The following is a 24,298-nucleotide window of genomic DNA, read 5'->3' on the forward strand; positions in this document are numbered from 1 at the left end:
CACTTACATACACACTCTCTCTCTCTCTATCTCTCTCTCTCTCATCTTCTTAGATTATTTTTTTGTTGATTCGATATCACTATCAATAATTTATCGATAACTTTGCTTGCCTGTTGTTGTTGCGTTATTAACGCCTGCCTGAGCTCTTGTATTTCTTGTGTTAAATACTCAATACGATCGGTATTATCATCAATTTTTGTTGTTAGGCTACCGATTAGTGTTGCCTCCAGATCTTCCGTAGCGTATGGTGTCGTCGGCGTTTGATTACTATCATTATTGTATTTATTTTTGTACGACAAATAAGTAGCGGAATTTTTGGCCGATATTGTATGACCGAAATGTTTACGCATTTTTCCCACTTCGTAGGCTTTCATTAAGATATCGCGTGGCAGGCGTTTCTCACTTGGATTTAAGGGTTTTACACATAGCACTACCCGATAAGCTTGAGGTGATACTAAAGCAGTATAGTGCAGTAAATTTCTTAACCATGTCGGTAGATAGCCATTAAAGAGGGCCGATTCTATATATGAAATTAGTTTGGTTTGTCTTACCAATTTGGAAAGACCTGCGGTTTTCTTAAGCCCCTGTATATCATGCACAGCTATGCCTACCAGGAGATTCATTAGTATAATTGTAACAAATAATAAAAATAATACAAATGTTATCTGGGCACTGACTTCGAGCAGGAAAGGTGGATCTTTGCCATCTGGATCATTTATGAGTAACGATAGATCCTGCTCCCCTATCATCATAACTAAAACTGAAATGAAGCCCATAAATGGATTAGCAAATGAGGAAGATGATGGGAAGATTACGCAAAAACTTATTGTGAAACCTATAAGCATGCATGAATAGGCCATAAAGAGTTTTGCGAACTCCCCTTGCACGCGCGTATACATCGCTACGTAGACATCGAATACCGGCAGTTGTCCAATCATTAGCATAAGATTAGTCCAACCCAATAGTACCGCAAATGCTCCTATATGATTTTGAAATGTATACGTTTGCTTGGTGTATATATACGATATTACAAAAACGCTTGTGATCACAAACCATTCCATTATGTTCTCCACTTGAGTGACATAGTGTTTAAATGATGAATAGCCCGTGATACCGTACAGTTTCCGAAATATTTCTACTATTGTTATGGCGACAAGGACCCACCATTGCATCTCCATAACAAATGGATTATTACGCAACATATCACCTAAGATCGATTGCTTTTGGCATAATTCCTGAGCCTGTATTGTGGTGTTATCATCTTTACTGCCGTTATAGCAATTATGAGCTAAGGCAGTGAGTACATACAATGTCAGGAATAGTACAAATGTGAAGCAGAATATCAGACGCCCTATATAATATTTACGGATCTTGCCCCATTTTATATATAGAAATGAGGAGCATAATGGATGTTCGAGTATTTCCTTTTGACCTTCATCCACGAAAGTATTTAAATAGCTTATCTCTCTGGGATGACAATGCTGCAGCAATTGGCGAAAGTCTAACTCTAATTCTACCTCTCTATTCACGGGATCTTGTGAATGATGTAGTGTGATGGCGGCATCCAATTTCTGACGTATCATGGCTACCGAAGCGGGAGTTTTACGGGTAATCACATTCAAAGCCGAAGTACCTTTTTTTGATTTAGTCGTTACATCGGCCCCATGATAGATCAGCATTTCAACGCATTGCGCTAACCCATCTAAGGCGGCTAAATGTAGAGCGGTAAAACCGTAAATATCCTTATGGTTGACGTTCGCACCCCACTGTATTAGAGTCTCTAGAATGTCGAAAGCGTTTTCCGATTTACCAATCGCGGCATGCAGCGGTGTGCGATGATCGAAGTCCTCGGCATTGGGATCTGCATTGCCGTTCCGTAATAACGATTCTACACATTCTAAACTCGATGTTCTAGCTGCTAAATGTAGGGCGGTAAATCCTCGATGATTTTTCAATTTCGCATCTGCTCCCTTAACTAATAGCAAGTTAACGCATTCAACATTGCCTTCATCTGCCGCCAAATGCAAAGCCGTTGATTCTTTTTCTCGTATACAAATTCGAACATTAGGATCGGCCCCTGGCGCTTTTAATAAAGCTTCCAAGCATTGAGCATTACCCAAATCGGCTGATAAGTGTATAGCATTGGTCCCGTTCGGTTTTAAAGAATTAACATCAGCTCCTTCATCAATAAAAATCTGTAGACATTCTAAAGCATTGGCTCTTACCGCACAATGCAATAAACTTTCCTCGCAATTTGGCTTATTTGTATCTATGCTTGTGTGCGCTCCATTATTGATTAAAAATTTCGCAGCTTCCGCTGAATTCCCAAAAGCCGCACAATGCAGCGGCGTATAGCATTTCGGTTGGAAATTTACATTCATACCCTTACCCACTAAGCAGCTTAGTGTAGATAAGCAATTGCTGAATGCTCCTAAATGCAGGGCTGTTATGCCATTTTGATCGTAAAAATTTAATTCGGCTCCGATATCTAAAAAGCTTTGCAATAAATCCCATCTTTTCAGAAATGCGGACCAAAGAAAACATAAATTCTTTTCAATTTTCGATGATGACTCGAAATGAGTTTTTGTACTTTCCGCTATAACATTACCCTGCTCGATATCCTCAAAATAGCGTATACGGCCAGCGGCGTTTTTCATTTGATCGATAAGGCTGATTCGCAAAGTGTCATTGCAGATTTGCACGCTTAATTCACTAGTGGGTTCTTCGAAGCTATCATACATACTGGGCGCACTTTCAGCCGGTGGCGATGGTCCACATTCCATATACTCAAATTCACCGGGTGTCGGATATTGGGCTTCAATCATAGCATCCGTATTATTACGCCATCTGACCATAAGGTTAGGAGGAATCGATTTAAATCTAAAAAGAAAATCAAAAATTAATCCAATGAGACGAATGGTTAAAGTTGTGCGTTTTAATTTAAGATCATCCGCCTGAGTGGCCAAGTAGCTAAGAGTCTCGACTCAGCAACTCAGTGATCGTGGGTTCAAATCTCAAGTGCGGTAGAGTTTTTAATAAAAGCCGAAAGCCTTAGATGCTAGTGCTTTAAGACTTTAGTCTTAGAATTTATTCTATATAATAATAATAATAATTCAAGATGAAATGACTGACAATTGAAGACCGGAGAGGAACACAGAATAAAACTATTCCTTCTTAAATAAGTTCAATTTGATATAAAAGGGATTAGTAGCAACGGAAGTACGGGTGAAATAAAAAAAGACAGCGATCAGTAGGGGTCAGATGGTCTAATGCACTTTAAAACGCGCAGAAGCAAGCTTCTAAACCCCCATAAAGTATATCAATTCTTGACCAGTTTCAATATTGGAATACAATTAAAAATGTCGGTTTGTCTATATGTCCGCCTGTCCATATGTCCGTTTGCCCATCTCTATAAGCAATATCCCGTTTGCAAAAATGGAGATATCCCCTGTAAAATGATCGAAGCCGGTTAAAGGGCGATCCTAAAGTGTGAACACCTTTGGTTTCCGTGTTTTTTGCTTGTTATACTGATAGAGTGCAATAAATACACCAAAAAAAAAAATGTTCACTTTTATTCGCAAAATAGAAAAAATCATTCGAGGCTACCCAATATGAGTATAAGAGAGTATGAATATTTTAATTACTTTCTTTCTTTTCATTTTGCGATGAGTATAAAAGATTCGGTCACGATTAAATATTATTGTACCCTACACCCATTGCGATACAGGGTACATTAAGTTAGCGTGAATGTATGTGCAACACCCAGAAGGGCTTAAGGTGCACAACGATCGATTCAGAATCATTTTCTAACTCGATCCAAGTTTGTCTGTCCAACTGTTCATCGTATGTCAGTCCATGCAATTTTACCTTCAAGCTGCGAGTTGCAATTTTTAAGATATTTTGATGAAATTCGGTATAGTGATGTGTTTGGACGCGTCCATCGGAAATCTTCTTTACAGAATTTGTACCACGTGGGATACCAACGCTTATAACGATTCTCATGAAACGTAAACCTTTATATGCCAAGAAAAGTCTAATTGTTAATTTTTTTGGCTATGAAAAATTTCTCATGACACATGGATCTATTTCCTCCCCCACTCTTTATAAGATATCTGATAATATCTTAATAATTCATAGGAGCATTTTAGCAAAAACAATTAACGGTAGGGAATTTGGATCAAATAGAATCTCCACTCGTATAGGTGCTATCACGAAGCAGGAAACTCTTATGTGGAGAAAAATTCAACCTCTTCTCATAGGCGGGCTTTCATCAAACTTATGGCTTCGCATGAAAAGAATGTGTACTTTTTTGGTGTATTATTATCAAAATCAGTGAATAATTGTACTATGCGAAGCAGTACAGGGTATCTAATGATCGCCATCGTCCGACTATAACATTCTTACTCATTTTGTTTTCTTAAGTAAAATTTTTCAAAAAATTTATTTTTTTTTTTTTTTTGGTATTCAATGCAAAAAGAGGGCACTTGTTTTGGTGAATCGTGTTATTTTAAAATCGGGTTAAAAAAGATTTTGAAAAAAAAAACAGAATTGGATTTACTTATATATACAATGTCCTTTTGCGAAGAAGTGGCAGTTTTTTAGATTTATGTGCCTCATATGAATGGAGACGAAATAGTGGACCTTAGACTCTAAAGATTCTAAAGGCTGTTGGTGGTGGTCTACTGTGCTATAAATATTTTGTAAACATAAAAACATGTTAGTCCTTAAAAAAATATTTGTTAAAATATTTATGTTTGTTTTAGTTCTAAAAAGGAATATTTTTATTATTGTTTTTTTTCAGTCTACATTTTGTTGTTATTATGTGATTTATTGAAAAATATTTATTTTTTTAAATTCGTTTACCGGTGGTTCACGATTTACGATATTATTATTGTTAACAAAAAATGCAAATTAAATTAACTTTTTTGCTTTCAAACAAGTATTTAACTTATTCGGAATTTTTTCACATTTTTTGGTTTTAACTTCTACAACTCTACAAACTACATTAAGTACCGTTTTAATATTGAAATTTGTTTTTGTTTATAATTCGCACATTCGTGAGGTACGTGAGGTGGACGCTGCTTGCCTATGGCAATTTTATTTAGAAATTCATTTTTGTTGTTGTTAAGTTTATGCACTTTAAAAAATATGATGGGCACAGAGGGTTGAACAGATATATAACTGCTAATATATAGAAATTAATTGGTAAAGATACTAAGTAAACTTTAGAAGAAATCTTGAAATTATCAATAAATTAATTAGCACATATGTTGGATCACGATCATAATAAAACATGACTTAATAGTCACTTAAACGTGGAGTGCCCTCCATGTAAATGTTGTTTGAATTATCGTATATCCACGGATATATTAAGCTTGTGCGGATGACTTGAGATAAATCCACCTTTTATTAGATCGGTTGATTCAAAATCACTTGTTGATCTAATGTTGTCTGTCCATCTCTCCGTCCATCCGCAGGTCGCAATTTTTGAACATTTTCAATGAACTTTGTTCAAGGACAAACACTATTCAAAATGTTTCGGAACGGACCACTTCTTCGATCACTTCCTATGTAATCCTTATATGAATAACTGTTGGGTGGTGTGGGGTATTCAATGGTAAATCGTCGCCCAATAATTTTATACCCACCATTGTAAGATGGGCGTATACTCATTTTGTTTTTTTTTTTCCTTAATAGGAAGCTTCAGAGACCCTACAAAGTATATATATATATATTCTTGCGTGAAATCCTGAGTTGGTTTAGCCAAGTCCGTCCGTCTGTGCGGTGTGTGTTCTAGCGTCCGAGACCCTACAAAGTAAATACATATATATTCTTGATTAGCGTGAAATCCTGAGTTGGCTTAGCCATGTCCGTCCGTCTGTGCGGTGTGTGTTCTTGACGATATTGGGATCGCGGTTGTGACTCGATCAAGCCAGTTTCGTGTTAGTCAATGTTACAGCATTCCACCTCAACGTTCTGGGATTGCGAGATTAAAAAAAAAAAAGCCTGGATGCCTAGAATGACGGTCATTGTCAAGTCGATTTAAAACCGTTTGCTAACGAAAGATTTTACGATGTCTGAGAAAACGTACTAGCAGACCGCTTGCGTTAGTGGATAGTGAAGATAAAAATTTATATAGACAGGGATCTATCTGTATCTGCACTTTAAACCAAGTTTGAATTCGTATTGAATTTGTTTAGAACTTTGTTTACAATAATTAAAAAATTTAATTTATTTACAAAAAACTTGAGAGTTTAAAAACCTTTTTTTTTTAATTTATGGAGACGAACAGTAAGAGTATTTGCAACCGATTTAAAGGCACTTTCTAGATGAATAAAGATTTGTAACTGATATTTCTTTTTTACTTTAACTCTTACAAATGGTTTTTTTTTTCTTAGTTTTTTAATGTTTATTTATTTTTTGTAATAGTAGACATGTTAAAAACACATTTAAAACATTTGTTTATTATTATCGTTATTATTATTTATCGATCAGATAATGATTCAAGTTAAAGGCAATGTGAACTTTTTCGGTTTTTTTTTGTTATTAAAGTTAAAAAATTAATTCTTTGAAATTTTCTCATAATTACTTTCCTGTCCTTTATAAGCATTTTTTTTGTTTTTTTTTTTTTTCTTTCTTTCTTTTGTTTGTCATTATTTTGTTTGAGTAAATTAAATTTTTGAAATTCTATTCACTTCTCAGATACTTTGTTTGAAGAAATAATTAAAATGAGTAATAAAAAATAAAAGAGTCGAAAGAAAGAGAAAGTAAAAAGAGAGAGTGTGAGAGATAGAGAGAGAGAGAGAGCACCGTACACTTTGCGCAGCCAAATTCCTGGCAGTGACCAATTTTCCGACGAAGCTTCCAATTTCATTTCATTGAACAGATTAAATTCGCATAAAATGAATTTTGAATTTTTTTGTTTTAGAAAAAAAAAAGAAAAGAAAAACTATAAAAAGCGAACTCCCATCACAACCGGTCTTATATGACCGCGTACACAGTGACTTGAAAATCAACTAAAAACGCTCATTGCAAATACTGATCAAAACAATTGACACTTCACTGACTGATATTTGGCTGGTTGTCTGGCTTGTTCGTTGGTTGGTTGATTGGTTGGTTGGTTATTCATGCATACACATAAACGCACACTTGCTTAATTACTTGGCTTACATTCTTTAGAAAATGTGAAAAAATATCACAAAAACGAAGAAGCAAACGAATGAAGTAAATGGGTTTCTAGTTTAATTCGAATTTTTTTGACTAAATCTCGCCTACGTATTGATAATCGTATATAGCTGACCTTTAAGGTTTTTAGTATGAGTGTTTCTTAAAAGTAATCCTCTTGTGGGATAAAAATTGAAATCTCATGCCCTTCGCACTATCCAACTAACCAGCTTTTCTGTCAGCCTCCAACCATTCTGACCTTTCTAACATATATATATAGACTTTATTATCTAATTGGGGACAAAATGCACGATATTAGATTTTCAGATCACACACATTGTCGCGTATATGTTAGACAAAAGTTTTTTTGACTTGCTTTAATGCCAACGTGAACGTGTAACTTCTTGCAAAGCTTTCTTCGATTCACCCCTTCCAACAAATCAATATAAATTTCTTTATTTACTATAGCCTAAGTTGCCTGTTGATGGGCGCAAAAGCGCCTAATGGATGTTAGTATTCAATAAGATCATATACATATATATATATATATATATATTCTAAAGGTTCTCATTGCAGACTTCTTGAGATGAAGACGAGACGGAATCGTGACGTGCTCGAGTAGCAAAACGGGATTAAGATCTACAGCGTGTACATATCTCGCCAAGCGAGAAAGCGAAAAAGTTTTAAAAGAACGGATTTTCCTGTGTAACTCGACAATATCATTTTCTAAACGTTCTTTGCTATTTGTCTATTGCCGACATGTTGGGAAGCAAGTGACATTTAACTGTGCCGACAGTTATTCTGTCGTAGTAAACAAGATCTCCCGACAACTATTTTTTCGACCGTTCGCAAATCCTTTCCCAAAAAAATGACATTTACGAATTGATGCTAGAAGAGATCTTAGCGATTGATTTTTCATATCTAACTGTTGGTTAGCTGGAAGACCGACCCTCCCCTTTAACATCAGCGAGGCTATTAGTGATCTAAGCAAGACTATCGCATGAAGGACGGGTAATTCAATTAAAAGTTACGTTAATTTTGACAAATGTTATATATATAAAGTCCGGAATGTAATAGTTAGTCATATGAGAGGAGCGAGAAAAGTGGCCAAGCGACATATGCACATAAATATTTTCATCACTAGTGGGGCTGGGTAACTAAAATTCTCTATTTTTTGTTTTTTTTGTAAACGGAAGCACGAGTTTATGGGGAGGGGAGGATAAACAGTAAAGATTAAGGTACAGTCTGATCAAATAACTTACGATCTCTCCCTATCTCTCTCGTTCTTCTTCTTCTTCTTCTTCTTTCTTTTTTTTGCACTCTACTGTAATTTTACTTTAAACTCACCGGTTCGTGTTATTCTCAGCTAATGGTTGTTCCGCTTCGTTTTTAGCGACTACACTTATTGAGCGCGCCATGCGTCTGGGTTTGGCGCTGCCCTCTTTATAGCCAAGGTTTTCCATTCTGAAATACGTGATGTCCTTGTATCTGTTACTAATATGATTTGACGATAGTCGTTAAGTTATTGCACACATAACATTTAGATCCAATGATTTTTAATTGTTCACAATAGATGTCATCGTATAAAAAATGCTTCTTTTCCGATTTTTGCATTAATTTCATATTCGTTAGTTACGCTGCCGATTTTCTCATTATCTTGTTTTGAGCTATTGTTGGAAGCTGAAATTAAAATAACAACAACAAAACAAAAAAAAGACAACAACGACAACAACAACAACAATAAAATGTGGATGTATTTAAATAAATTTCACAATATGGTCAATGCTGTAAAAGTTAACGAAAAATGTTTAACTTTTTTGTTAACACAAAGCACACAGAAAGCAAAGAAAACGAAAAAAAAAAGCGCAAAACTTTTTATCTATAACGTAATTTTACACATGATTGCATAAAATTAGAGTGAAAAGCAAAAAGTGGAAATTAATGTTTAATCTTCCTTCTCTTTTTTTTTTGGCTTAAATTTTCAAAAAATTTAACCAAAAATTTCCGAGATTACAATTTCTTCTTATAGTAGATAGTATTTAACTATTCCGGTTTGCGTTGCGTTCTTCAGGGTCAAGGAGTTATTAACTTGACACTTGACCGTCTTCCAAGATTGGTGGCAGAATCTACGACATTCTGCTTCGGAATGGATTACAGCGAGTGTCATGATACATTCGCCTATCCCGCTTTCGCCCGCCGGCTCTAAACAATCTCTTAGTACTTCAGTAATAAAGGGTTGCTATAGAAATGATGGAGATCGGCCTTTGGTTACGATTGTGTGCCGCTCTTCATCAGTAGCAAGCAAAAAATCCGGAAAGCCAAGCTGTTCATATCGTAAATACGTCGGCAGACCGTTTTGGATCAATTGGAAATTCGGGCACATGGATGGGCAGACAATATGCTTAGCTTCTCAATTTGATTACATTCTCTATGGGGTTTTTAAAGCTTGGTCCTGCACTTCATAAAGGTATGAAACAGAAATTAAATTTTCTTATACTAACTATAATACTACGTAGGCATGGTAAATTTTTCGCATTATGTGCAGGTACTACAGAATCGCCCCATAGAATGTACGGTTAAATTTTTGTACATTTATTTGCTGTAGTTTATGCGTAACGAGGAGAAAATCTATTTTTCACATCTTTTTGAAAAATAGAAATGTTCTCAAATTACGTGGGCGTGTTCTTGACCTTGGATCACTTTCAATACCAATCTGTGTGGAGGAACTATTCCACTATTTTTGCCGAATTTAAAGACGGTAGCATCATTTTTGCGATCAGGAGATTGGCGCGCTGTTCAGATCTTATGTCGAGAAAACCCAGCACAGTTCGTGCATTGTGGACAACTGACGGTGCGTTACGTATTGTCGAAGTCGAGCGCTCGGACTTACTGACGCAACTAGATCACACAGCTCCTTTTAACGTAAATAGTACGCGTAACGTATTTACAATAGGTGAAATAGTACTATAATAATGTGATTACAGATTTTCTGTTTCGATTCATTATACCTATTTAGGTATGCACCAAATTTAGAAAAGTGAAATAGTAAATCGAGATTAATTTTTCACTTACTTTGTGCGTTGCTTCGTCTAAACACACAATTATTAATAATGAAAAGAATTATTAACTGAAGAATACGGAAGAATACGTCCGATCACTTCGCAAACTGTAATAAATGTGACGGAGCAATGAAAAAATGGTATTTCTCGACATAAAATTAAACAAGCGCTTTCGCGCTGCTTGGGTATTTTCGTACAAATATAGGGAAAGCAAGATCGCGCTGTTTGGGATTCTTCGAAAGTGTTTTTTCAATACTGTCTGGGACTCAAACGATTAAATTGATTCAGAATTTGGTGCTGATAAAGAATAAATATATTTCGTGGGGTCTCTGAAGTTTCTTACCAGCCGTTGCAAACGTTTTGCGAAAATGAATATGCTCCCCGTCCTTCCGTGATACCCAGGAACAAAAGCTTCCCAATTATGTTCAGCATTAGTTTGCATTAGTGTGCAACAATCTATTGTCACAAGTTTGTTTCTCATTTTGATTTTCTTCAAATATTTCCAAAATTAAAGGAACGTGTGTGCCTAAAAGACAAAAGGGCTTACATTCATTTGGTTTGTGACCGCGGGAAATAGTCGTTGAAGTTCCTATAAGGCAAGTTTCGATGTATTTTTACATATTTTTGAGTATCGTATTTCGAAACAACTTCAGTGTTTATCCATTTCATCGTTGATTACCGAAGTCGGAATTGATTTCGGTCTCTGTTTGTACATTCTTGACTATTGGACGCTAAGATGAAATGATTTCATCTTTTTTTAAATCAATTTTGAGATCCATATATATATCCTTTCCGGCAATTTATGCTAAACCTATTTGAATCCCGCCTGTGCATATTCTTGATTATTGGCTTTTTAGGCGATCGTTATGTTTCAGTTCTAACGTAATTGCTATGCTCGCCTTTTCGTCAGTCCGTGTCCACTGTCGCAGTGGAATTCTGACTATCGTAATAATTGAAATAGGAAGCTGAATTTCATCTCGGACTCGACAATGGCATGGACCGCCCTCTGTTATGTTAATTTTGAGGAAAAAATCTCTAATACATAATTGACAACAGAGCAGGTACTAATCTAACGTCCTGTCATCATATGGACATTAGCATAAAAGGCTAGACCTTGACGCAAGCGTCCTTGGCTTAAAATCAAACGCCAAGGTGGGTGGCTTGCAATTTGTGTTACGCACTCTCAGCTTAACACAGATAAGGCGAAAGACGAAAAGCGATCGGCTTACTTGTAGAGATTAGGCACTGCAAAGGTAAGGCCGATTAAGTAGTGCACGTTCTTTGTTAAAGTCTCTGAAATTGAAATTTGAAAAACTTGATGATGCACGAAGAAGTATCATTTGCAACGTTATACATTTCAGCAGCAGCGTTCTTGTGCATGTTCCAAGCGAAATTCGCAAAATTCTTTTGAGGTTATGTTGCAAAATTTCGTTTTCTTACTTTTCTTTCAATTTCATTTTGAAAACAAAGTAAAATTGAATTAAAATTTTGGCTTTCTTTGATCGGTCAAGAACACGCTTACCGTACCTCGCAAATTGAGAACACCTCTGTTTTTCAAAAGAAATAAAATATGGTTTTTTTTTGCTCATTACTCTGCACTACAGCAAAAAAAAAAACTATGAAAAATAAGAACGTATACGCTACGGTGGATGGTGTCCTGAAAAAGATCGACCATCGGTCAACTGAATTTTGTGAAGAGTCATAATTTCATTTGTTTTTTCAAAATGTACATAGCACGCAGAAGCAGGCTTCACCCGAAACCCATAAAGGCTATTTTCAAATTTGGAATGCACTTAAACATGTCTATCTGTCCGTCTGCGCAAGTGTGTAGTATCTGTGATACACTTTCTCCTATTCGCAAAAACGAAGATAACGGCTGAAAGTGTGCAAAAGAATTTGAAGATGATCCGAACTGGGCAACGAACACGCTCATCCGCCTACGTGCCTACTGTGTTCTAAGCACCTTTGCATTCCGTCTTTTTTCCTTGTTTACTTATAAAGTGCAACACATATCCAATAAAAATTTCCATTTTTATTCTGAAAATAGGAAAAAGCAGCCGTGCCCACCCTATATTATAAAGTATGAAACTTTGGTTCTTTTTTCCTTTGGTTTTTTTTCAGGATCACGTCGATGGGTATGCAAGATTCAGTCACGACGGAATATGATTTTCTTTTTTTTTTTTTTTTATAAATTTTTTTGCTTACATTTTTTTTTTGTATGTTTTCATTTAATATATATTTTTTGTTCATTAAAGAGATTTTATTTTTTTTTGTGTTTTCTGTATAAATTAATTTACAAATTTTGCACAACATTTTTTTCACCTGAACTTACTTGGTTTGAATTTTCGTTTTAAATATATTTTGATGAATTTTTTTAACTAATTTGTTGCTCAATTTATTCTGCTTTTATTCTTTTTGAAATAGATAAAATTAGTGGTATATCATAAATTTACGTCACACAGTAACGAGAAAATAATCTCATTTTCGCTACTGGTGTTGTTTTATTGAATATTTATCCCACCGGTGATAAGAAGTATTGTGCCTGTTTGTTTGTGTGTATGTGTGTATGTATGCATGCATGTATGTATGTTTGCATATATGTACCTGTGGATGTGTATGCGTGTGTGTGTGTGTTTGTGTGTTCATCGTATTGCTACTACGTATCTCTCATCTATTTTATTACATTTTTAACGCAATCGCGTTTTTTATTCGTCTTCAAGTGAAATATTCTACACGTACATAGAGAGAGATTTGCTTTCATTCCCTGCCCATCTCCCTGCTTAACTTGTTTTATCTTACATGTCAGAGCATATTTTTAAGATAATATGTTTCAGATGCAAGCATTTGTCATTCATAAGAGGAAAAAATTAAAATAAAAAAAAAAACAAAAACAAGTAAAAGCACTACACACTACAGTTGCGCATATAATGACTTTTTCAAATAACTTTGTTATAAGAGAAATATGATCGAAAATGATCGAAACTATTTGAAACAAGATGGACAGACGGCCAAAGGAGTTTACATAGCTTACAGAAAGTGATTTTGAATCGATTGGTATAATACACATTATAGTTGGCCATAGATCACCCTTAAATATCTTACACGAAAAATTTCAATATACTTACAATTATAGAAACGTGTTCCCATTTTCAATAGCGTTCGTCCTTGAACCTAAACCCGAAATAATATCTCAAAACTTGATGGGCCTGTCGGCTTAACACTAGAATACATGATAAATAGACCGACTGAAAAGCGAAAGGACAAATAGGCTAATAAAACGAGGGTCTATCTCAAGTCCGTACCCAAAATTGTGAACACAAGAAATGATCATGATAGTCAACTAATAAAAAGTGGGCCTATCACAAGTCCTTTGGAATGTTGCATGCATCCGCATAAATTTAATATACCCTGATACCTCAAAGGTATATATATATATAAGAGGTGATAAAAAAGAAATTAAACTACTTTCGTAAGCGTAAAATGATTAAAATTTATTAATGCTGCGATATATACTGCATTAGTTGGTTACGAAAGTTTGCATAGATGAGAAGGATGTTTTCTTGAAACTTCATTTCGCAAAATGTTCACATCTTAATTTTAAATTAATAAAGAATAACTTTAAAGATCATATAATAAATAAAAATGATGATAAAGGAATTTTGTGATGGCGATAATAATACTGACAATAATAACAAAAAGAACAACAACAACAACAGCGAAAAAAAATGACAAAAATTATGCAGAAAAAAAAAAACAAAAATTTCAGATGCGAAGATCAGTGTAAAATTTTAGGAAAGATAAACGTATCCTCCACTCGCTACGTGATATATCGCTCATTAAGTCTCCGATCTGATACATGCATGGCAACACTGATGACATACCAATATGATTTGTAGATATTCGTTCCTTCACATGATATTGGTCCAAAATTCATGAATACAGATTACGATCAAGATCGGAATTTCTGAATTGATAAAGCACTACTTTTTAATTGGGAAAAGGACGCAATAAGTTAAAAAGTGTTATGGCATCTCTTCTCAAAATAGTTTTAAAGACGCGTAATGCAGAGTTGTTCAAGACAGCTGGTATGTTAGAGAGAGAAGGCAAAGTGTTTACTACTTTCCATGGGAATGTTTTGTTCGAAGTGGTGGCCACATTTGCTGACTTCTCAGAATGACGTCGTGATGGTTCAAGGAGCTGTTTGGGTTTGTTCGGACGAAATGAAAAGGATTTTTCACGCGTGATTGTAGCAGCAATGCCATGAATGCCTCAGATCGGAGACTTAGCCTAGGTTAGCCTAGGACTGTCTAGAGCTTGCGACTTACATCTACCATAATCTATTCCAAAAGGTGATCTAATCATGCTCATCTTTTCATGGCTTTTTTTGATTTTTTCTTTTTTCTATTGTTCTGTTGACTACTGCAAAGATCATAAGATGAGAAAGAAAAATTTCCATCGATAGAACAAATATCAAAAAAAAAACCTATCGGAAATAGGAGCGTACCTTTGGGAAAAAGTCTATAAAAGTGAATCTAAATCATCTGCGATCAGTGCAATTCGTCTAACTTCTGCTAGCTATAACTCGCGACCTTTAACTTTAGTAAAAACATCGCAGGAAATTAGGGAGACCGGTTAGGTCAATCTAAAACCCTTTCAAAGTGATTAGAATTAAAAAAATTACTAGTTCTTATAGAGGGTTACAAGTCTTCTAACTTTTTCCAGCTTTTCCCAAAATATAAATGTTTCGTGAAGCTCTTATATTTTTTCCCCGTTTTTCTAACCAGTCACTCAGGGTCTTTCATTGGTTTTTCTACTTTCAAAAGCGAATTTTTCTTAAAAAAAAAAAAAAAATGCAAGCTTCGTATACCTCTTTGCGTGTCCCAGAAGGATTTGAGACAGATTCACCTTCTACTATACCAATCGATCACGAATCACTTCCTTGTTTGCCTATCTGTCCATCCTGTTTGCGTGTGTTCAACCTGTGGGTCGAAATTTTTGATATATTTGGATGACGTGTTTTGGATCCAAGACGGCCGCTATTGAAAGTAGTTCGAACATGATCACTTTTTAGACCATTCCCCATATAAAGGTTTATTTTGAAAAGTAGTCGACGTATTTTGTGTTCAAACTAAACATCGCAGCTTTTGAGATTTTTTGATACAATTGGGCACACTGACGTGGTGCAGCCTAGGAACGAACGCTGTGAGAAAGGGGCAGCAGAATAGGATATTTGTTTTGTCGAAACATTTGCAACACACCGAAAGAACTTTCAGAGACCCCACACTTGTCAGAAACCCCATTGGCCACTTTCAAAGTCGAAATGCACCTAAGAATGTCTGTCCCTTCATGTGTCTATCCGTTCATCTTTCCCAACTGTGCAGTATTTATGGTAGACATATCCCCCTTCGCAAAAATTAATCAATTTGGAAATGAATTTGCAAATGACCCAAACTGAACAAAGGACACGCCTACAACGCCTATATCTCTATGTAACGAAAACTGTAAATACCTTTGTTTTTTGCGTTTTTTGCTTGTTCCGCATAAACTACAACACATACACGCTACAAGTTTCCACTTTTATTCTAAAAATAGACAAAATCAACGTCGCCCACCTAATATTCTAGATTATGAAAATTGAGCTTTTTCCCTCTTTTTAAGGATCACGGGAATGTCTATAAAAGACTCCGATAGAGTTATATTTCATGATTTTCGTAGCAAGCACACGTAGGCATTTTTGGAGATTACACGGTCATTACACTTTTCTTCTAATAAATTGGTTTTGTTATGAAATGCTTGGGAGGTTGCAGCGTTTCGTTGAAGCCACTTAGTGCCCAAGTCAAAATTATCTAATTCGTGCGACAAGGGATCAATAATTGCAAACCACAACCAAATGTTATTTTTGATACACATATAGGTCTTCGATCAGAAATTTGTTTCGTTTATGTTTACCTTCTGGGAAGTAGATGGCCCCCTATAATGGTTCGCACCGGCTACCTTCTCACCGCAATAAATGAAAAGTCTTCCAAAAAGAAAATTAGTTTTGCGAAATTCGCATTACTTTAGATCAGTTTTCAGTTCGGGGGCCCACTACCGTGTATAGATGAGCTGGCAATGAAATGCACGCGTCCCATTGCTTCGAAGCCAGGCAAAAATTTCCGACATTTTATTACGATAACAAAGAAAAAAAACATTATGTTCGCTATAGTAGTGTAAGGAAATAAAAGTCGACATCGTCTGACAATATTATTATTGCAATTTATTTTTTAAATATTTTCTTTCTTTTTTTTTTAATAATATTGCCGGCGTTTACATATTTATAAATCAGCGTTTATCAGTCAGTGCTCCTACTTTAAATAGAAAAAAAGCACCGAAAAACACTTAATTCTTAATAAATTAAAAAACATATATTCCGAGCTTAAGAAAATTTATGGTTGCAGCTAATAAAAGTTTAACGCTTCACTGTTTATAGACTTTTATATCGTTTTTGTTGATTATTGTACTAATGACTATTGAGAGTTTGCATTTTTATAAATCAATCTCTATCAGTCAGTCAACCAAACTCTTCAAAGTAAAAAAAAAAAAAAAAATTAATAAATAAAAAGGGAATATTTAATTTATTATGAATTCCAGACGGCCAGGTTCTAGCTTCTACTTTAATTACCATAAGCTAGAGAGATGGACAGAGGAAATTATGCTGATCTACTGCATCTATTGCAAATTTTAGCGCATAATTTCCAACATCGAGTAAACTCGTTGCTAATTTGTAGCTTGCTATCGACTAAAGAAATGTTCTGATCGGAAAATATTTCATTCGATAGTAAGGAAAATGCATATCGTTTAGATAAATACAAGCTCTCCCCTCCTTGCAGCGAGTCCCAAAATCCATAGTTCTAGATTGCTATTAATATGCTCCCCATCACAAGAACAAGAACAAGATTTCTTATTCAGAATGTTACTTGCAATCGAAGTCTAGTCGGACTAGGGGAAGAGTTTATTAACCAAACGTATATATAAATTGTTTTTGAAAAAAATTGAACAGTGGCATTTCTACGGCCATTCTCCCCCTTGCCACATAGATGAGAAACATGAGAATATAATTTGTTGAACTTATGGTCTGTATTATATGGTGATATGTAAAGACACAGACGATTCACACTAGATACTGATCTATATCTGAAAATTTGAAAACAATACACACAGTACACAAAACAAACACACAGTAATATGCAAGTGCGGTATGAAAATGATTGTGCGATCTTACGAACTTATACTCTAGATTAAATACTGATCTGCATATAGAAGTTGGGTTTAAAAATAATGACACCATGTTACAAATTTACGATCCTCACTAGATACCAGGCTGCATTTGAAATTTTTTTTCAAAAGTAATGCTAATGTTTTACGAACTTACGATTCACACTAGGTACTGATCTATAACTAAAAATTTGAAAATAAGGGCACGTTATACACTACACGCTGATGTGCACGTTTGGTTCGAAAATGATTGTATGATCTTACGAACTTATGATCTATACTAAATCCTGATCTGTATGTAGAAGTTAGATTTAAAAATAATGACACGATGTTACAAATTTACGATCCGCACTGGATACTGGCCTGCATCTGAGTTTTAGATTAAAAGATCGTGCTAAGGTCTTACAAACTTACGATTCACACTAGCTGCTGATCTATACCTAAAAATTTCAAAATAAGGACACGTTATACACTACACGCTGATGTGCAAGTTTGGTTCGATCTTACGAACTTATGATCTATATTAAATCCTGATCTGTATGTAGAAGTTAGATTTAAAAATAATGACACGATGTTACAAACTTACGATTCACACTAGATACTCATCAATTGTCACAGGTTCAGTTTGAAAACAATGACCAATTTTACAAATCTAAAATCAAGAGTAGACTACTAGCAGCAACTGGAAGTTCAATATGAAAATAATGATCAGTTCATACAAACTTACTGATCTATAGCTAAAAAGTTCGGTTTGAAATTGATGATACGATTTTAGGAAGTTGCGGTGTGTGTGTGTGTCTGTGTCTGTGTGTGTGTGTGTATTGCTCTATAGATAGGTCTAACTTTACGATCTATACTACATAATTATGTAGACAAAAAAGTTCATATTGACTCACACTTACACGCACACGCACTCGTAACGATGTATTGAATGCTCAAGATTTACCACTCAAGGTGAATAAAACTTTCCTATTTACTTTACCATATTTTTTTTTGTTTGCGATTAAGGCACTAAAAGAAGAAGACAAAGAAGAAGCAAAAGAAAAAGAAAAAAAAAAAAAACACAAAGAATAGAAAAAAAGTGTTGTGCTCTACATTTCTTTGTGATAATTTTCTTTTCATCTATTAGTGCTTTAGTTGCATTTTATTTTCATAAACCATTTTTATATGTATGCATGCATGCGAGTGAAGTCGTTTTATTAAATTATAATTTAAGTCAATTGTGTAGTACAGCTAGCTCTCAGTTGTTATTGTTACTGTCATCGTATACTAACTAACTACTATATATATATATATATATATATATATAAATATATATATGTATAAATATATACATATATGTATGCATGCTTAATATATGTAAACTAACTCTTATGTTCGTTCATACATGATATCGTCGCGCAGTAGTAATGAATGGTGTGTGATAATCTGTTATTATGCATGTATATGTCATAATGCTTTTCATTCTATTCCTCTCTCCATCTATTTGTGTTATTTATTATTCTTCTGTCCTTGAACCTGAGCTAAATATGAAACGAAGAAAGAAAGAATGTTTCTTTACAAAGAATAAGAGTATTTGTGTTGTGTCTTCTTTATTATTTTTCCTAAATATCGAACCGAAATATTTGTGTAGGAGGTGCGCGTATTAATTATTTTAGAGTAGCAAGTGCATGAATTATAATAAATGAGTTGTGTTCGTTTCATATATATATGAGCGAGTGACTGAGCAAGCGACCCAGCGAGTTAATGAACGACTGAGTGACTTAAACGAGTGGCTTTGCTTTCACAAAAAAAAGAAGAGAAGAAAATTAAAAAAACAAAAAATTTACATTAACCTTTGACGTGAATTTATAGGGTACACCAATACAACTTTTCTATTACTCTTTAAATTGTGCAGATTTTTCTTCTTTAATGTTATCCTAAAATTTAATGAACGATTAAAAACTTTCAAGGCATTGTATCGATCGAGTGTAGACTGGAGAACATATAACCGTGAACGGTTAAAGTTTGTCGCTGCACAATACACAACAACAGCATTGCTGTTGGGAGGTGAGATAACATATCACTCAGTATAGTTCATAGGATAGCATATAGATGTCGCCAAGTCTGTCCAATTCAAATGAGTTGCAGATAGTACGAACACATGAGTTTCAAATACTATGGATAAGGACAGATAAGGAGAAACTTAAACTGATCAAATTTAAATATATATATTTTGTTTTATCTTTTTTATGTTTATTGCGGATCAATTTTCATCCTAAAATATTAAAATCTAAAATTTTTTCTGAAAGGCTTACTATTTATTAATGGTGTCCAAGAAATAGACCCCATGCGGTTCAATTTGGTCATTCATTTTTATGTGAAATTACAATCATGAACATATTTTTAACATAAAGCATAAACATTAGGGCATTTCGGCGTGCAAGGGTCTCCACTTCCTTGTGTGAATTGATATCCGAAGAACGTGGGCCTACATGATCCAAATTCGGTAAGGTTGATTTCTTTGTTAATTTTCATCATGAAATATTAAAAATTATGCCTTTTGCCGTACAAACATTCAGTTTTTGTAGGAAATTCAAAAATTGCCCCAGTTGATCCAAACTTTTCATACCAATTTAGAATGTGTTTTAGTACTATTTATTACTCATCGACTTGCAATTTTTTTCCATATGACGATTTTTCAAAATAATGCTTTATATGGGGAGCGGTCTAAACCAATTCTAAAAGCGTTTCTCGCTGGGTTCGTGTACAAAATGTCATCAAAATACCTATAAAATTGCTCTCTGTAGATTGAACTCAAGAAAGCTGCAAGGAAAGACGGACAGACATGAAAGTGATTCTGAATCGATCGGTACAATAGAAGGTGAGTCTTTGTGAAGACTTTCCGAGTTTTATGTATATCCGCACGAACTCAATATACCTTGTACGATAATTGGTCTAGAATATAAAAAATACGGGTACTTCTTTTTTTCTGGCAATACTGTGTGATCGCTGAGGAAGAGAGGGTGAGAGAGAGTGAGAGAGGGAGAGAGAGACCCCAACCGTAAGACCCTAAGGAACATTATCTATGTTCATCACACATATGGATGTGAGACATCTGTTCTAAATTTTAATCGCGTATACACACTTTGCAAATAGCAGAAACATATGATCCAAAAAATTTTAATTGAATACTCGATATAAATATTCTGTACAACCATTGAAAAAAAGTGAAAAAATTGACCTAAATTGGTCTCAAGCGACTAACGTGTCAGGATACGTCGTTGGTTATCAAAAACTCGCTGCACAATCGCGAACAACAATTTCTTCTTTTTATTTTTTATTCAAGTCAATCGAAAGTTTTTTTATTTAGAAAAACTTTTGTAATTTAATATAAATAATTGTCGATTCGTTTTCATCATTTTTCGTTCTATTTCACTAAACACTGCGTATTGTTATTGTTACGATACGGTATAAATTATTTAATTACTTAAATGCTTGCACACCTGGTTAAATAAACAATTAATCCATTTAGGCGTAAAGATCTATTAGAAAAAATTATTGAGAGAACATTGTTATCTAATCCACGTTCAAACGTCAAACTCGGATTTATTTTGCCTACGCAGAAATTTTTAGTGATCGTACGTACGATTTAAAAATACTTGTAAAACGTCTTATGCAATTTATCTGTTTGCCTTCGGTCATAACAAGTAACTAGCCAATCGGCTTATGAGTAAGTATCCTTACTATGCCACGTGTACCGTTTTTGATGCACGCAAACGTGTTTCGTTATTTTGCGTAAACACTTTTTGCATTTATAAGAGAAAATATATATGCTTTGTCACGTTGCACCGTGTACCATTATCGGTACACGAATCCGAAAATTTGAATAAACATAATTACACGGCATAAAATAGTGGTAAGTTAGATTCTAACTAAAATCCAAATTAAGGCAAGTAAAAAAACCGTAATAGGCCCAGTCCTACATCCTCTTTTATTCATATTACGTTTTTAACAAAAGACATTAAAAGGATGATAGAGTGATCCGAACATTTTCAATAGCGTTTGGCCTTTGGACCAGAACATGTCGGAGTATTAAGTAAACGTTTATAATAATAAAAGGTGAGTATATGTCAAGTCCTGCGGAATGTTGTACACATCCGCACCGCAAGTGGTGTACGGTATAAAAATTGAACTTGCGATATAAATGCATTTTGGTAATGCAAGAGATGTCCTCTGGTGTAATGTTTTTAATAGACTTTCTTCTGACCGCAAATATGAAGCTATCGTCTTCAAATTTGGTAGAAACATTCAAATGTCTTCCATATCATTTGGTATTGAAAGTGGGCCAAATCGATCGAACTACACGCCAGCAGTACCACGTAAACTGAGAGCACTTCTGTTTATCAAAAGGTATAAAAAATTGGTCTCCTGTTCATTATCCATAAACTGCAGCAAATAACTCTGCAAAAATTTTAATGCTTATTGTAGGGGTGACGCTGTAGTATGTCTACAAAAATGAGAAAAATTCAGCCGCGCCTATGCAATAATATTTTAATATCTTTATAAAGCGCGAAAGCAAGCTTCAAAAATCTCTAAAAAGGTTATAAATGGTCGGACAGCTTCAAATATCGAATGCAATTAGGCATGTCCGTCTGTTCTTTGCGGTAAAACGTTTTTACTTTCGCAAAAAGGAACATATCGCCTACAAATTTGCAAAAGAATGTGAAAATAACGAAAATGACTAAGGACGCACCTGCGAAGCCCACAGGCCTTTGCGTCTAAAATTGAGAAAACTTTGCTTTCCGTGTTTTTTGCTCCTTGCCGCCCCTAAACTATGACGTATGCACTTTTATCCTGAAAATCAAAAAAAAAAAAAATCACTCGCGTCCATCCAATATTATAGACTATGAAAATTCAGTTCTTTTTCTTTTGTCTTTTAGTCCTTTTTTTAGGCGGTGGGTGTAAAAGATTCAGATTCACGAGCGAACATAATTTTCTTATGCTTTTTAATGGAAATTAATGTTTTTTTTTTTCTATTTTTTAAAAATATTTTTTTTTTTTTTCCAAGATCTTGTCCGAACAACGAAAATGAAAATCATCAATCTTCGTGTTCTTTAGCTCTCACTTTTCAGAAACTTTGTGAAAATATTTTCACTATTATCGAAAATACGGCACTGGTTTCTTGTTACGTTTAACGAAACATAAATATTTACTTTATTGGGAATTGTCCAGTAATATCCGGTTTGCACATTTTTTTATTACAGCCTATACCGTGCGTCATACAAGCAACGCACTGAAAGATTTGAGATAGGCCGACTTTTTACCAGATAGCATTTTTTCACATAATGACTTTTAGTGCGGTACCTGGTGTTTTAACCTAAAGATGAACGCTATGGAAAATGACTCAGATCGGATCACTTTCTCAACCATTTCCCACAAAACATCTTACTTTCAATAATTCGTCATATGAATTGACTATACCGAGCAAAGTAGTGCAGGATATTTAATGTTGGACCGTGGCCTTTACTGACTGAGCATTAGTTATACCTACGACCACAGAAAACTCTATCGCGCTTGTGATTTGTACCTGCGAGCAATGATTTTGATTTGTGGTAATTAGCTCTCTCCATACGACTCCAGATGTTTTCTTAAAATTTCGAAAATTTCAGCTACAGTAAAAAGTCTGCCACAGTTCCGAGTTCTTAAAAGTTATGTACGTGAAGAGATCTTCAGAATCAGATCTTCTGAATCAGATTTTCGACTGTCAGAAATCAAATGTTCAATGTTCACTAACTTTGAAAGATTGATAGCAATTGGCAGAAATTTAGCCGGAAAATGGATTAACGGATTAGGTAATGAAAACTTGCTAGTAGAAGGGTATACAAGCGGAATATTTGCGGAACGCAAGACAAGTCTGGCTGGTCGAAAGTGGGTCTTGAGAATCAAGTCAAGAGCGTTGAATTGCAATATTCGAACGGACAAGGCCAAGAGAATGAGAATTGGAGCGTTGCAAAAATAAGTTCCTGTAAATGATTTGTAAATAGAACCTATGCCATCTTAAAACCAACTATGCAAAGGTGCGAAATTAATTTGAAAAGTCTTTGAATAAAAATAATGTAAAATCGTAGACGATGGATTGACGTTACAATGTTCATTAAATTATTTGCACGAAATAAATGAAAAATTCCCATTACATTACATATATACGTTAAAGATCTTATTAAGCTTGAACTTCTCCTGATTGTTGAAAAATAAATTTTAATTCCCCTTCCCGGAAATTTTTAAAAAAAAAAAAAAAAAAAAAAACATCTTTCGTTTTTATATTCCAAATCCAGCGATAGTGTTTTCCTTCCCCGATCTGGCGACGAAATTTTTATAAAAATCGAATGAAATTCTTCAAAATCGTTTTTAAATTTATCACACGTCAGGAATTAATTGTTATTTAAAAAAAAAATACTTTTATTAAATTTCTTACTTTTTCATTTTTAATTTTATTTAACTTTTTTCTTAATTTTCTTCATAATTTTTAAAACAAAATTTTTTACTATTTCAATTTTAAATAGTTTTAGCAACTTTTTTTTGATTATTTAAAATGTTTGAAATTTAAATTTACTTTTATCTTTCCTATAAATTATTTTATCTTTTATTTATTTATTTATTTTTTTGTTTTTTTTTTTTTTTGTTTATTCAAATGCGTCGGCGTTTAGGTTTTAATTTTCTTTGATTTGAACTGTATGAACTTTCCGTTACAACGTTATCCATTGAAATATCACAATGTTTGGCAAATTTTTTGAGTAAAATGTCTGTCTCTCCAGTTTAAACTATCACAACTTGACAAA

At 34.4% G+C, this 24,298-nt stretch overlaps 2 protein-coding genes across 4 annotated transcripts in view; one reads left to right on the forward strand and one right to left on the reverse strand.

Moving 5' to 3' along the window:
- LOC119639131 (transient receptor potential channel pyrexia) lies at nt 1-23,970 on the reverse strand. 2 transcript variants are annotated; one of them, XM_038036352.1, is made up of 3 exons: nt 23,935-23,970; nt 8,512-8,844; nt 1-2,880 (listed from the first exon to the last, which is right to left on the reverse strand). In XM_038036352.1, the coding sequence occupies exons 2-3, from the start codon at nt 8,625-8,627 to the stop codon at nt 42-44; spliced, it is 2,955 nt and encodes a 984-aa protein (XP_037892280.1). In that variant the 5' UTR covers nt 8,628-8,844; nt 23,935-23,970; the 3' UTR covers nt 1-41. The 2 variants fall into 2 exon arrangements, with proteins under 2 accessions (XP_037892280.1, XP_037892281.1); XM_038036353.1 differs by lacking the exons at nt 8,512-8,844; nt 23,935-23,970 and adding an exon at nt 6,816-7,319.
- Nucleotides 1-24,298, forward strand: part of LOC119639132 (28S ribosomal protein S9, mitochondrial) — a 32,044-nt gene that overhangs the window by 2,848 nt on the left and 4,898 nt on the right. The gene's annotated exons all lie outside the window — the stretch shown is intronic.

Source organism: Glossina fuscipes, unplaced genomic scaffold (genome assembly GCF_014805625.2).
Source record: "Glossina fuscipes isolate IAEA_lab_2018 unplaced genomic scaffold, Yale_Gfus_2 112, whole genome shotgun sequence".
NCBI lineage: Eukaryota > Metazoa > Arthropoda > Insecta > Diptera > Glossinidae > Glossina > Glossina fuscipes.

Bases quoted from the DNA above. Each gene is read 5' to 3' on its own strand.
- LOC119639131 (XM_038036352.1), bottom strand. From the start codon at position 8,627: ATGGAAAACCTTGGCTATAAAGAGGGCAGCGCCAAACCCAGACGCATG. The intron at 2,881-8,511 runs GTGAGTTTAAAG...TTTTCTTTTTAG, and splicing joins GCTGAGAATAACACGAACCG to ATTTAAATCGATTCCTCCTA.